Here is a 12,694-nt window from a genome sequence, read left to right as displayed (position 1 = left end):
ATTACCATCAGCAAACAATTACAGAGCACCTATTGTACGCAGGAGATGTAGTGCGGGGGCCTTTCATCTCACTGGGAAGACAGGGCATATTTATAACAAAGATGGGTAACAATACAGTGTACTAAAAGCCAAACAAATGACATTGAAAATAAGTGTAATAGGAGTTTAAAGTAAGGAGAAGTCATTGAAAGGAGGTGAGACTTGATCTGGGTCTAGAATGAAAGGCAGGTATTAAGCTACAGAGGAAGATGGAGCTTTTCCAGATAAGGGAGCACAGCAGGCAGCAGGGCAGACGTCCTTGGGGTGTGTGAGGAGTGACGAGTTCCTGGAGAAGGGAGAGAACGGAGGCGTGGCCTCAATATGCGGCAAAACGTAGATTAAATCATGGGCTCTGGATAATAATAACCGCTAACACACACACATACAGTGTGCGTGTGTGCGAGGGTGTGCGTGTGTGTGAGGGGGTGTGTGAGGGGTGTGTGTGCGCGTGCGTGTGTGTGTGTGTGCGCGTGCGTGTGTGTGCGTGCGTGTGTGTGCGTGTGTGTGTGTGTGCGTGTGTGAGGGGGTGTGTGTGTGTGTGCGTGCGTGCGTGTGTGTGTGTGTGTGTGTGTGGTGTGTTACGCTTACTAACTCATTTGACTTTCACAGCACTGCTCTGAGGGAGACACTATGTAACAGATGATGAGACAGAGGCTCAGAGTGGCTCACGGCTGCCCAAGATCCCACAATCTGCAAACGGAGAAGCAGAATTCAAACCCAGACTTTCTGGTTCTGCACTCCGAGCTCTCACTCAAGAGGCTGGTGGGTCCTGATTGGAAGCTGCTGGGACTCGGGATCTGTCCTCCTGATCCTGGGGAAGGAGGCCCTCCTGGCTGTATGACAGGGACACTGTGTGTGAAGGAAGACCTACTCTGGCTGGGCTGGGCAAGGTTAGCGTGACTGGAAGCAGAGAGACGGTCGGGACAGAGCATCCCAGGGACGTGCTGAGGTGCACTGGTACCCCACGGTGGGGTCACGGGGTGCCAGGAGCCCGGCTACCCTCAGGCCTTGGCAGGTCTGTGGAGGTAAGGCCTGCTGGAGTCCCTGGGCTGGGGGCCTCCCAAACACAACCTCATGCATCTGCCCAGGTGCCATTCAAAGATAACATTCTATGTTTGCCACGCCAGCAGCAATGTCGGGAAGCGCTGAATCAGAAGACATTTGCCAGGAGAGTAGCAGTGGGGAAGCAAAGGAAGGGATACTCTGGAGGGACACGGTGAGAACAGGATGCACAGGACTTGTCAGGCTGGATGGCCCGCAAGAGGCGGAAGGACGGAGTGCTCATGAATGAGGCCAGGCTGTGAGTTCTGGTGTCTGAGAAGCGGTAGCACTGACAGAAGAAGAGGGGCCTGGTTCTGGGAGCCGTGAGGACAATACAGCTTCCGATATGTTAAGTTTAAGAGATGCCAGGGCATTTAGTTAGAACTTTTTATTTTATTTTAATGACATTTTGGCTTAGTCCTTATGGATTTCTTTTCCCTCAATGAGTTCCTCAAATTTTTCTAGCTTTAAATCTCAATTCATAAAAAATGCAGTATTTGGAGTACGAAAAAGCCAAATTTTCATTAGCAATTGAGGACGGCCTTGCAATAATGAGAGAGAAACTGACTGTCCATGCTTTGCAAATGCACCGAGTGTTCTAGAGGTCTCTAAGCAGGGCAGTGGAGAACCCTGGGTCCAGCATCAGACACCTGGGTTCAGGAACCCCAGCCGTGCCACCACCAGCTGAGTGTGCAAATCACCCAATCTCTCTGCACTCCAGTCTACCACCTGCAGGAAGAGGGTAAGAATGGACTCTGCCTTATACAGTGTGTGCTCTTAGCACAGCTTCGGGCAGCCTTACACGGTAGCCATTAATATGGAAACGACTAGTCAAACCCCCTGCGCATGACAAAGGCCCACAGACACACGCGTGGGTGCTCGCAGGGGCCGGTGCGGGCTTGGGGGCGTGAGTTACTGGATAGAACTGGGACCAGATTTTAACGTGGCAGTGGCTTGAGGAGCAGACAATACAGCATCTACTGAGGCATGTTCCTGACATTCTTGACGAGCTAGAGGTGAGAACCCACTGCCCACTGAGGCGAGGTTGGGACATGAGGGTGGAGAACATCGATGGATTAAACAGCTATTTAATCTGATGCAGGAGAAAGAAACCTAACAGGTGAACTTCCAGAGAGCAGGGGTGTACACTTTTCTACTTCCTGATTGAACTGTTTTTTTCTGGTGAGAACAGGGACAGGATCACTGAGAGCATCTGACATGTGTGGAAGAGTATTACCCAGCAGAGGCAAGTCAACTGCGCAAACAAACAACGAGACTCTGCGCTCACAGTACTGCTGTTTTCCTGTCCATCGTTTTTACAGAGCTAAACTGATATCGTACAGTCAAGGCTGTATCATGCCTTTTCTTGGTTTTATATAATATTACATAAAAATTTTCTCCATGTCATTAATTACTCTTCATAAATATTATTCTTAATGGATACACGATATTCCATAAAATGGTGATTCCCTCTTTTACTAACCATTTTCCTAAAATGTTAACTCCTAGGTCCTTTCCAATTCTTATTTTCATAAATAACAGTATAAACTATGATGAACATCTTCATGCTGAATCTTTGTCTGATTTTCGGCTTCTTTCTTCAGAAATAATTTCTGAAAGGGAAAAATCCTAAGGAACATTTTTTTCCTACCTATCTTTTAAACCGACAGAGCATTGCCCAGAGAAGTTTAAGAATTTACTATTCTATTAACACTCAAGCTGAATTGGGTTAATAATAATAATTTTTAGTTCCCACAGAAGAAAATCTTGATCTTTAAGATGCCACGACACTGAAATAGCTGTCAGAAAAGGCTGCAGGACCTACTAGAGAACGGACTTGAGGATATGGGGAGGGGGAAGGGTAAGCTGGGACAAAGTGAGAGAGTGGCATGGACATATGTACACTACCAAATGTAAAACAGATAGCTAGTGGGAAGCAGCCACATAGCACAGGGAGATCAGCTCGTGCTTTGTGACCACCTAGAGGGGTGGGATAGGGAAGGTGGGAGGGAGATGCAAGAGGGAGGAGATATGGGGATATATGTATACATATAGCTGATTCACTTTGTTATAAAGCAGAAACTAACACACCATTGTAAAGCAATTACACTCCAATAAAGATGTTTAAAAAAAAAAAAAAAAAAAGGCTGCAGAGCTTCAATCATTAAAGAGCAAGACCATGAGAGAGGTAGCCTCCGTGTCTCCAACCTGTACAGTCTCACTGGGGAATGAGAGAGATTTGCTCCTTGATACACCTAAATATTTTTATTTGTAAAAAAGAGATCTTAAAACTCCAAGTGTCATAGAACTCAAGTTTTCAGAGAGGAAATGGACTCAGTGTCTGGCATGTTTATATGCTTTAGAACTGCTTCGATTGCTCTGAAAGATCCTAAGTCCATTTGTATATTCTAAAATAGGGTGCCTATTTCAGTCGCACTGACACTCCTGGCTTAGTGTATACTTGGAGATGGTCCCCGATATTACAACACTGAAGGGCAGAAGGCTAGGTATCCTCGTCCTTACCGGTGGGTTTGACGAGAACTGCCAGGAAGTCGGTGGTGAAAGAGCTGACGTAGAGGAGGATGCAGGGTGCCTTGGTGGTGCTGAAGCTGAAGCAGATCTCCTCGCGGGCCAGGTCCGGGGCCCCATTCTGCGGGTCCAGGGAGTTCTCCGACCTGCTGCCCGATTCCTTAGCACCGGACCCGGGCGCCTGGAAGTTATACCGCAGCCACATCCCCTCTTCAAAAAATGCACCCACATCTGTTTGAAAAGGAAAGAGAAAATGGAAAGGTGAGAAGTCCGAGGCTAATACCACCAACCATTTAACCTGGGTAGACGGTGAGCTTTGTCGTGGCCGCTAAGGCTGTTCCTGGAGGGTGGACCGACTCCAGGAAGGGAACGTCTATGCAGATGGACGTTGTTTCATCAACACGGATACGCTACCAAAACCAAAAAAGCAGTGTAACAGAGTATAGCAGTCTGTCCACTTAAAACGTAGTAGCTAAATTGAGAAATGTTAACTCATACCAGAAAAAAGCTTCACGTTTAGTACTTAGACCAAATAACTAATTTCGGTTGAAGAGAGATGCTGAGAATAAAGGCAGTGGCATTGTTAGGGAACTGCTGACCGACACCGCCCGCCTCGGCCAGACCCGCTTCCCTGAGCTGTCTCACACAGGAGGTCCCGATAAGGAACATGGTGCTGTGGAAAACTCCGGGAGGAGACGACCAACTTCTTAGAATCCTTCGCGCTGGAATCCCTCCTGGCTGAGCGATGCACACGCCATCAGGAAGGACCCTGAGTCAGACCAAATACGGGCCAAGCAAGATGACTGGCCAGAGACAACCTGGATACTAACCCCATCACCATAAAACCTGAGGCCGCGAGCCATGTGGCAGAGCAGCTCTCTGGGGTTCCCTGACCCTGCGGCTCTCTGCCCAGGTGCCCCTTCCCAATAAAGTCTCTTGCTTTGTCGGTACATGTGTCTCCTTGGACAATTCATTTCCTAGTGTTAGACAAGAGCCCACTCTCGGGTCCTGGAAGGGGTCCCCCTTCCTGCAACAGTATCACATGAACCACTAATTCAAGGAACTCATGGGCATCTTCTGAGAGATCGGAGCTGCTTTGGATGTTCACCCAGGAAAGCCCTTGGTGAAACCCTGATGAAGTCCTGGGAGGCTTTGGGTCTAGTCTTCAAAAATCACAAGACATGAAGGTAGAGGGAACTGGGCTCAAATTTGGTGCTGCCTTTAACTGGTTATGTGGCCTTAGAAGTCGCTTCGCCAGCTTCTCTAGGCCGCAGCATTTTATATGTGAAAGAGAGGTAATAACAGTGAGAATTACAAAAGATAATTAAAGTAATTAGCACATAATAAATAGTACCTATTATTATTATTAAGAAATTAGAAGAAAGGTCACCCATCCTTCAACAGTTTTTTCCTGTGGCCTAATCAATGCTAATTAGTTTTTAATCATTGCCTGGCAGATAAGCTCCTGCTACAGTTTCTCCATTGTTTGCTCCATGTTCTAAAAGCACCTCCTGACTCCCTGTGAAAGGCTGGGGGGCTAGCAAGGTCTGCTTGGTCTTCACAGTTAACTGTTTCATTGCCTTCTGCACATGCCCTTGAAAGCATTTCCCAAACTTCTTTGCCCGTGGAACCCGTTTCTCTCGTAAGACTTGACATCCCACTAAACTAACATTACACAGAGTGTATTCTGTGAAACATCCGCTCTACATTATAATGAATAGGAGAGGACCGATTTTAAGAGGATTCTTTCCTCTGGGAATTTTGAAGTCTGTTCTTGTTAAAGAAGCCTAGCACGGAGAGAGTCAGCAGCACAGTGTGGTGATTCCGGGTCTGCAGTCAGACACCTGTGGCTAACCAACCCTGTTAACTTGGTCAGTGGCTTGACACTCTCTAAGCTTCAGCTTCCCTCTCTGGAACCTGGGGCCTCAGGTTGTCGTGAGGGTTCAAGAACCCATGGATGATACTCAGCCTGGTGCCTGGAATGTATGATAAGCGTCCAAAAAAGATTACTTAGTCATATTCCAAAGACAGGTTACCACTTTCTACTGAGGGCCGCAGATGCCACCCTGACCCCCACCTCACACGATCACACATGTGCAACACTCCACTCGGCACTGCTGCAGAGGCTGCCACGTCCTGCTTCCCACTGAGCTGTGGTGAAGAGGTCAGCTAGCTACAAGCTCTCAACCGTGGGCAGTACTGTTCTCCTCCTGGACCCCCACCCAAGGGCTTTTGCAAGTGTGTGTGTGTGCGCGTGCGTGTGTGCGCGTGTGTGTGTGCGCATACATGGAGGGTACTACTGGCATTTGGTGGGTGGGGGTGAAGCCTGCTGAGTGTCTTGTGACATGTGGGACTGTCTCACACAATTAAGAATTGTCCTGCTCAAAATGCCTAGAGTGTCTTCGCCGGGAAACACAGGATTAAACAGACACTTAATCCACGCTAGTCACTGCACGACTCACCAGGAGGTAAAGGTGCAGCAAATGCGTCAACGCCCTTCAAGAGTCTTCTGTCAAACTGAGCAGGACCCTGTGGGGCTCCTGGGCACAGAAGCCTTTCTGTGTCCCCTTCCTTGGGTTCCAAAGTGCAGGTGCAAACAATTGCTGATCAGGGACGGGAGGGGATGCAGAGACCAGGGAGGAACAGTCAAGAAACAATAGTGCAGCCTTGGGGCAGGGTCCTGGTTCCCCCTCGGGGGACACACATAACAATATCTTTGCGCTCTTCTGCAGAATCAAGGCCCCCACCAAATGGAAGATGTAACTACCTGATGGTGCTCTCTTCATTCCAGAGAAGGTCACAGCTCGCCCATCATCACCTGACACCAGATGATCTCTGGACTGAAGGAATGCGGACCCTGCGTGCACCCTCGTCCTTCTCAGCAACCTCGCCCCTCGACTGTGAAACTCCTCACAAACCCCCCTGGGTTGGGGCACACTGTTCTGAGGGCATTAGCCCGCTGTGGCCCCCTTTGCCTGGCAAAGCAATAAAGCTATTCTTTTCTACTTCACCCAGAACTCTGTCTCTGAGATGTAATTCGGTGTAGGGGTACAGAGGCCAGATTCAGCTTCACGTCCAGTGGCAGGTGTAGGGGAGACACACTGACACTTTGAACACGTGTGGTAAGAGTTATGGTGGTTTACTTGGTAGGTTATGTGAGAAGAACCCCCCTCTTACTGCCCAGAGGATCCTGAGCTGCCTTTTCCACTCTCTCAGCAAAGAGAGTGGAACTGATCACCAGCTGCATGCCCGGCACTATGCCGGGTGCTGAGGTTACAATCCTTGTTCTCAAGGTGCTCTTGATCTAGAGGAGAATTTAGGCTAACAGACATCATCAGAAGGCAGTGTGCTCAGTACAGGATCAGGTTTATATAAGGGGCACTTGGAACAACAGGGGTACCAGACCTGTCTCCAGGGCTCCAGGAAGACTTCCCAAGTGAAAAGACATTGAAGTCGGGGCCCAAAGAGCCAGAGGCGGGTCGCTATGTAAAGGTGAAGATGAAGACAAGCCACTTTCTAGCTGAGGGCGCAGCGTTCAGACAAACTTAGGGGCCAGAGAGTCTGCAATGTGAGCATCGTGCTCTCAGGTGAAATTTACACGCTCTTTTTTTTTTTTTAAACAGTATCAGTTATTCACACAAGACTCACTAGGCTCCCACTACTGCTGGGAAAACAGTGAAGGAGACAGAGGTGATCCTTACCCTCAGTAGTTCAGATCCTAGTGGGACAGACGGACATTACTAGGACTGGCTGATGTGACAGCGTCTAGCAGCTGGTGGGGCGGGGAGCATTCGGGGACAGCAGGCAGGCAGGCCGCCCAGAGCAAAGACACCAAGGGGTGTGTTTTGCCAGCAGAGAGGTTCTACCAGAGGATGCAGGGGTCAGCATCTTGGAACAGGTTTGGGCCAAGCAGGAGAGAAGAGGTAGACCTGGGGCCTGGAGAGAGGGAGGGAGGAAGGCTAGAGATCAAGGCTGGAGGGTTTGACCAAGCCAGAGGCGAGCAGACAGGGCGGATGCACAGGGAGAGAAAAAACGTACCGGGCCCTTGAAACTCAAGACTGAGGAGCGCAGCACCTGGGCCTGGGAGGGGTGGGGGTTCTGAGCAGCAGAGGCTGAGGAAGCAGGTAAAGCCAAGGAGACCACAGGCACCTGAGCCACAGATGCAGCGCATCGCCGGTGAGATCCTAAGCTCCCTTGGGCCAGGCTCTCCCCAGGTATTCTGCTCCCAGAGAGAGGGCAGAACTGAGTCCCTGACAGCACTTCTCAACAGGCCTGGGAGTCTGTTAAAATGCTGGTGCTCAGGCCCAGCCCCAGATTTTAGCTCAGAGGGTCCGACTCAGAGGGTCTTGAGAATCAGCACGTGTAAGAGGCGATGCTTAGGGACACAAGAGTCTGAGGTGCTGGGAGCTGGAACGGAGGAGGATAGTGCGCTCGGTGGGGCTGCTGGGCGGTCCTGTCTGGGTGAGAACTTAACGCTTTTCTCAAATAAACTGGCGACAATCCTTCCAAGGCAGATCATAAAGGGAAATTTGGAAAGCTAGGGATTTTGGATAAACAAATAAAAAATATGCCATAGAGAATACTTTTGGTGTATTTCAGAGTCATCCATCGTTAAGAAGCTTTAAGGATTCATGCCAGTATTGGAGGAAGGGATATACCACGCTTAAAAGCGTTGCTCTGAAACCACATTGTAACCCAACTGTCAGAGCGGGGCCTGGGAGTGCTGTGAGCCATTTAAGGTTCCAACTGGCAGAATTACAGCTGTTGTTTCATTGTTTCAGATCTTTTTAAGGAAATGCCAAATCAGAGTACTGCAATTTCATTTAGGAAAGTAATATTCCCATCCCTTCTGGATGAATAATTAAGATAATGCTTACTTCACAAGCCCCAGATAACATCTTTTCCCCCATTAAATGATCAAAAAGTTGACTTCGAATGCTTGATTTAAGGTTTAATACTAATATGATATTAAAGTTTAATTTTTGATATTAATTTTTTGGATAAAAAAATGATATATTTTGGGTCTAGTTATTCTAAGATGTATTATGAAGGAGATTTGTTGAGTTATGTGTCTCAAAATTTTGAAATTTTGAAATTATGCCAGACTTAGGATCATAAAGGTCACAGGCATCTTGAAGCAGACAAGTAATCTTGTCTTAACCATTTCTTGGTCTTCAAAATGGATCATATGTAAATTACCCCTGACTGTGGAAAGTAAGTTTGGAAATGTTTGAAATAAAATCCACAAACCATACATCCCAGAAAAATACCACAAAAGTATTCTCCCCTTTGTCTAACCAAATCTCTGATGCTCACAGTGGAAAAACAAACAGCTGGCACCCACCCCTGTAATTAAATTGCTCATCTTTTTCTCCTCCAAGTTCTATAATTCTATTCCTTTTGTCTTTTCACTTAGGATATGTTTTGCAACCTGTATTTTTTAAATAGACATGATTCTTTCTGTTCTCTAACTTCCCCCTGAGGACCCAGAATTGAAAGTCCCCAACTCACAGATGGGTTCTTTCGCAAAAGTTTATCTCAAAGTCAGTAACTTGCAACTTGGAACTATTTTCCCATAGAAACAATGCTTTAAATGATGGTTAGTTTGCCAGGAGAGTCTACAAATGCTGAATCACTCTGGATGGGTAGTAAAAGATAATTGAAGACTGCCACTGTGTATTAGTAATTAAAGCAGAAACAACAGCAACAACAAACGTTAAGGTGTACTGTGAGTGTGAGAACCCCAGGGAACCATGTTCTCACAAGGCTTTCATCTCACTTATTCAGGAGTGTGCTGGTAAACGTTACACAGCTAGCTCTCCTGGGGGGAAACCCTGATTTGTGGTCTCCGCCTAGTCCCATGGTGTAAACACTCCTACCTTGGCTGATTTCAAGCTGCCAATGTGGCATCACTAAGAGATGATGGAGTTGGGAAGAGATGTTCACAGTTGGTCTATCAGCCTGTGTGAACTGCATTCACCCACTGTCACTGACCCAGTCGTTCAAGCAAACCACCTTTACTGAGCCCCCATCTTGGCAGGTGTGTTAGGCTGCTCAGGCTGTTATAACATATTACCATAACTGGGTGTTGTAAACAACAGAAATCTATCCTCACAGCTCTGGAGGCTGTAAATCCAATACTGAGGTGCTGGCTGGTTCAGTTCCCGGTGAGAGGTCTCTTCCTGGCTTGCAGACACATTTTCTTGCCATGTGTGCACATGGCAGAGAGAGAGCTAGCTCTCTGGTCTCTACTTCTGAGGGCACTAATCCCATTATAAGGGCCCCACCCTCATGACCTCATCTAAGCCCAGTTATAGTCATCCCTCGGTATCCATGGGGGATTGCTTCCAGGACCCCCCTCGGATACCAAAATCCTTGGATGCTCAAGTCCCTTATATAAAATGGCATTGTATTTGTATATAGCCTACATACATATTCCTGAAAACTTTAAATCATCTCTAGATTACTTATAATGCCTAGTATAATATAAACATTATGTAAATAGTTGCTGGTGCATGGCAAATACAAGTTTTGCTTTTTGGAAATTTCTGGAGTTTTTTTTTTTTTTTCTAATATTTTTGATCCATGTTTGGTTGAATCTATGACTGTGGAAACTACAGGCATGAATGCTGACTGTACCACCAAAGGCTCCACCTCCAAAACCACAGCACTGGGGCTTAGGGCTTCAACATATGAATTTGGTTAGGGAGGGAATGCAAACATTCAGCCCATAACAGCAGGCTTCCTTCTTTTTACCTCCTGCTGTAACCAAACTTTAATATTTGCTTCCTCCTTCCTGCCTTCCAAAGCTCTCTTCTACTTTGTCCCAGTTACCCTGGATCCTGAAAGCTCTGTTCAGCCTCTATAAAATTTAGGAGAAATTTCTGCAGAACAGACACGGCAGCCCCAGCCTCAGGTCATTAAACTCTTTCATGGCTGAATTCCAGTGATCAGAATGATCACTCTCATTAACTGTTTTTTAATTATCATTGAGTAAAAAAAGTTAAGTGAATTTTATGGAACTCTGCTCCTAGAGACCTTGGACGTCACCCTTCTGCACGTTTCCCGATTTTGAATCAGGCCCGGTTCCTTCCAGGGCAATCTGCAAGGCTCAGTTATGTTTAAACTTATTTCCTATTCTACTCCCAAGGCCCCGCTATCCTGAAATACAACCAGTTTCTCTCCTGGCCTTGTATCGGCAAAATCTGCTTTTTCTCTCCAAGTGTACCACTCTGAATTTCCCTCCTGACTTTTTGAATTCTGATTGTTTGCTGTTTTCTTTAATTTACTATCATCATTTTGGGCCAACAACATTGGATGCAGACGGGTTAATGTTCATCTCTACTTGTTCTGTTTCCACAGGTGAATACATGTCTATTGCAGCCATTTCCCACCATTCTTTCTAAAGGTCAGGGCACTGCCAGGTCAGTTTGTGTGTAATAAATTTCAAGTGTCTGAATCCATACAAAGGATAAAAATACCAAAGAAAAATCTCATACATTTAGCCTGAATGGTATGTGCTACCCATGAGACACAGGTGTAAAGTTTATTACTGGAAACACATCAATAAACTATATGTTCTATGAGTTGACTATGGAGGAGCCAGGGGACCTTCTCACTTGGAGTTTAAGAGCCAACAGTACTGAACACATTTACTAGAGTCTTAAACAGGAAGACAGTCTGCATCCAGAATTTCCAGGGTCATGCTCCTGAAACTGTTACTAAGCATTACTGGCATACATGGCAGTTAACAGGTTAGAATGTTTTGGGGAGAGCAAGGGAGATGAGGATGCCACTGCAGCAAACTTCAGCTGAGACATCTATAAGGGATTAATGTGGTACAAGCGGAGGGCAGGAATCAGAGGTGTGGGTTTTAGTCCTGATGTTGCCACCAAGTAGCTCTATGACCCTGGTCAGGCAAGTCATTGAATTGCTGTGGACTTTAAATCATTCTCATCTTAAATACTGAACCCATATCGATATGGCTAGCACCCAGGCTCTCCCATATTTTCTTTCAAATATTTATTATATTTGAAAGAATATAATAAATTTAAGCCATGAAGCTATTAGATATTTAACAGGGAGTAAATGATATTTAAGTTAATTACTGAGGGAGAATGAGATTTAACTGGGATTTGGGGGTAGGGAAAGCATTCTAGGAAGAGAAAAGAGCATGTGCAAAGGCCCTGAGGAAGGAGGGAATATTAAGGACCAATGCAATCAAAGTCAGGATGGCTAAAATTCGGGGGCAAGTGGCAGGAAGAGGCTGGTGAGAAAGGGAGTGGCATGTTGAGGATTTTTTTTTATATAGAAAGTAATGGGCAGCCCTGAAGGGGTTTAAGTAGAGGTGATATAATCCGATTTGCCATTTTAAAAGATCATTCTGGCTGCAGTTTGGTGAAAGGATTGGAGGGAGCGGAGAGCATTTTACTCCTAAACTTAAATTTCATCCCTTTTCTTAACATTTGGGGTATCATTTGGAAGGGGAGTCACTAGAGACATTTCAGAAAATCTGTAAATCTTCTGAAACTTCACGTGAAAGTAAGTTAAGTGTGTATGCACTTTTCTGGGGAAAGAGTTAATAGTTTAAATAAAATTTCATGACCCCAACCCCCCAAATTTGAGGAAAAAATAATAAAAATTAGTTCACTCCTTACTTATTCAAAATGATCCATTGAGGTGCTCAGGGTCGTTAGGCTCTGTGTTGGATGATGACTCAGGCCCCAGAATGACCTTCCTTACCCTCACTCTCTGGACCTGCTGCTTCCTAGCTGCGCCTCCTGTGCTCTGCTTGTGGTCTTGCCTGATTGGGTTACTGGCTTTCACACCTCCACTTCCTTCTCATCCCTTCCATCCTATTCCTTACTCACTATTCCGGTCAGGGTAAGCGCCAGCTCCTTGCTAAGAGCCCCATGCAGTGTACAGAGCTCTTCTAAGTGCCCTCCCAGCTCTATGTTATAACTTCAGTCCAACGCATGTAACCTTGTTCGCATTGAACTGGTAAACATTTCTTGGACTCTTACTCTAGGCTAGGCCCATGCTGATAACAAGAGCAAACACACGAGACTTTTCCGGGAGGGAGTCT

At 46.4% G+C, this 12,694-nt stretch overlaps 1 protein-coding gene across 1 annotated transcript in view; it reads right to left on the bottom strand.

Annotated features, from left to right (window-relative positions):
* Positions 1-12,694, bottom strand: part of CNTNAP2 (contactin associated protein 2) — a 982,287-nt gene that overhangs the window by 166,235 nt on the left and 803,358 nt on the right. Inside the window, exon 13 of the mRNA XM_073809473.1 lies at positions 3,604-3,840. Coding sequence (XP_073665574.1) covers positions 3,604-3,840 — 237 coding nt within the window. The remainder of the gene's footprint in view (positions 1-3,603; positions 3,841-12,694) is intronic.

Source organism: Tursiops truncatus, chromosome 9 (assembly GCF_011762595.2).
Source record: "Tursiops truncatus isolate mTurTru1 chromosome 9, mTurTru1.mat.Y, whole genome shotgun sequence".
NCBI classification, from domain to species: Eukaryota; Metazoa; Chordata; class Mammalia; order Artiodactyla; family Delphinidae; genus Tursiops; species Tursiops truncatus.
Note: the sequence above shows the minus strand (reverse complement) of the source record. Positions and strands in the feature narration are given on the sequence as shown.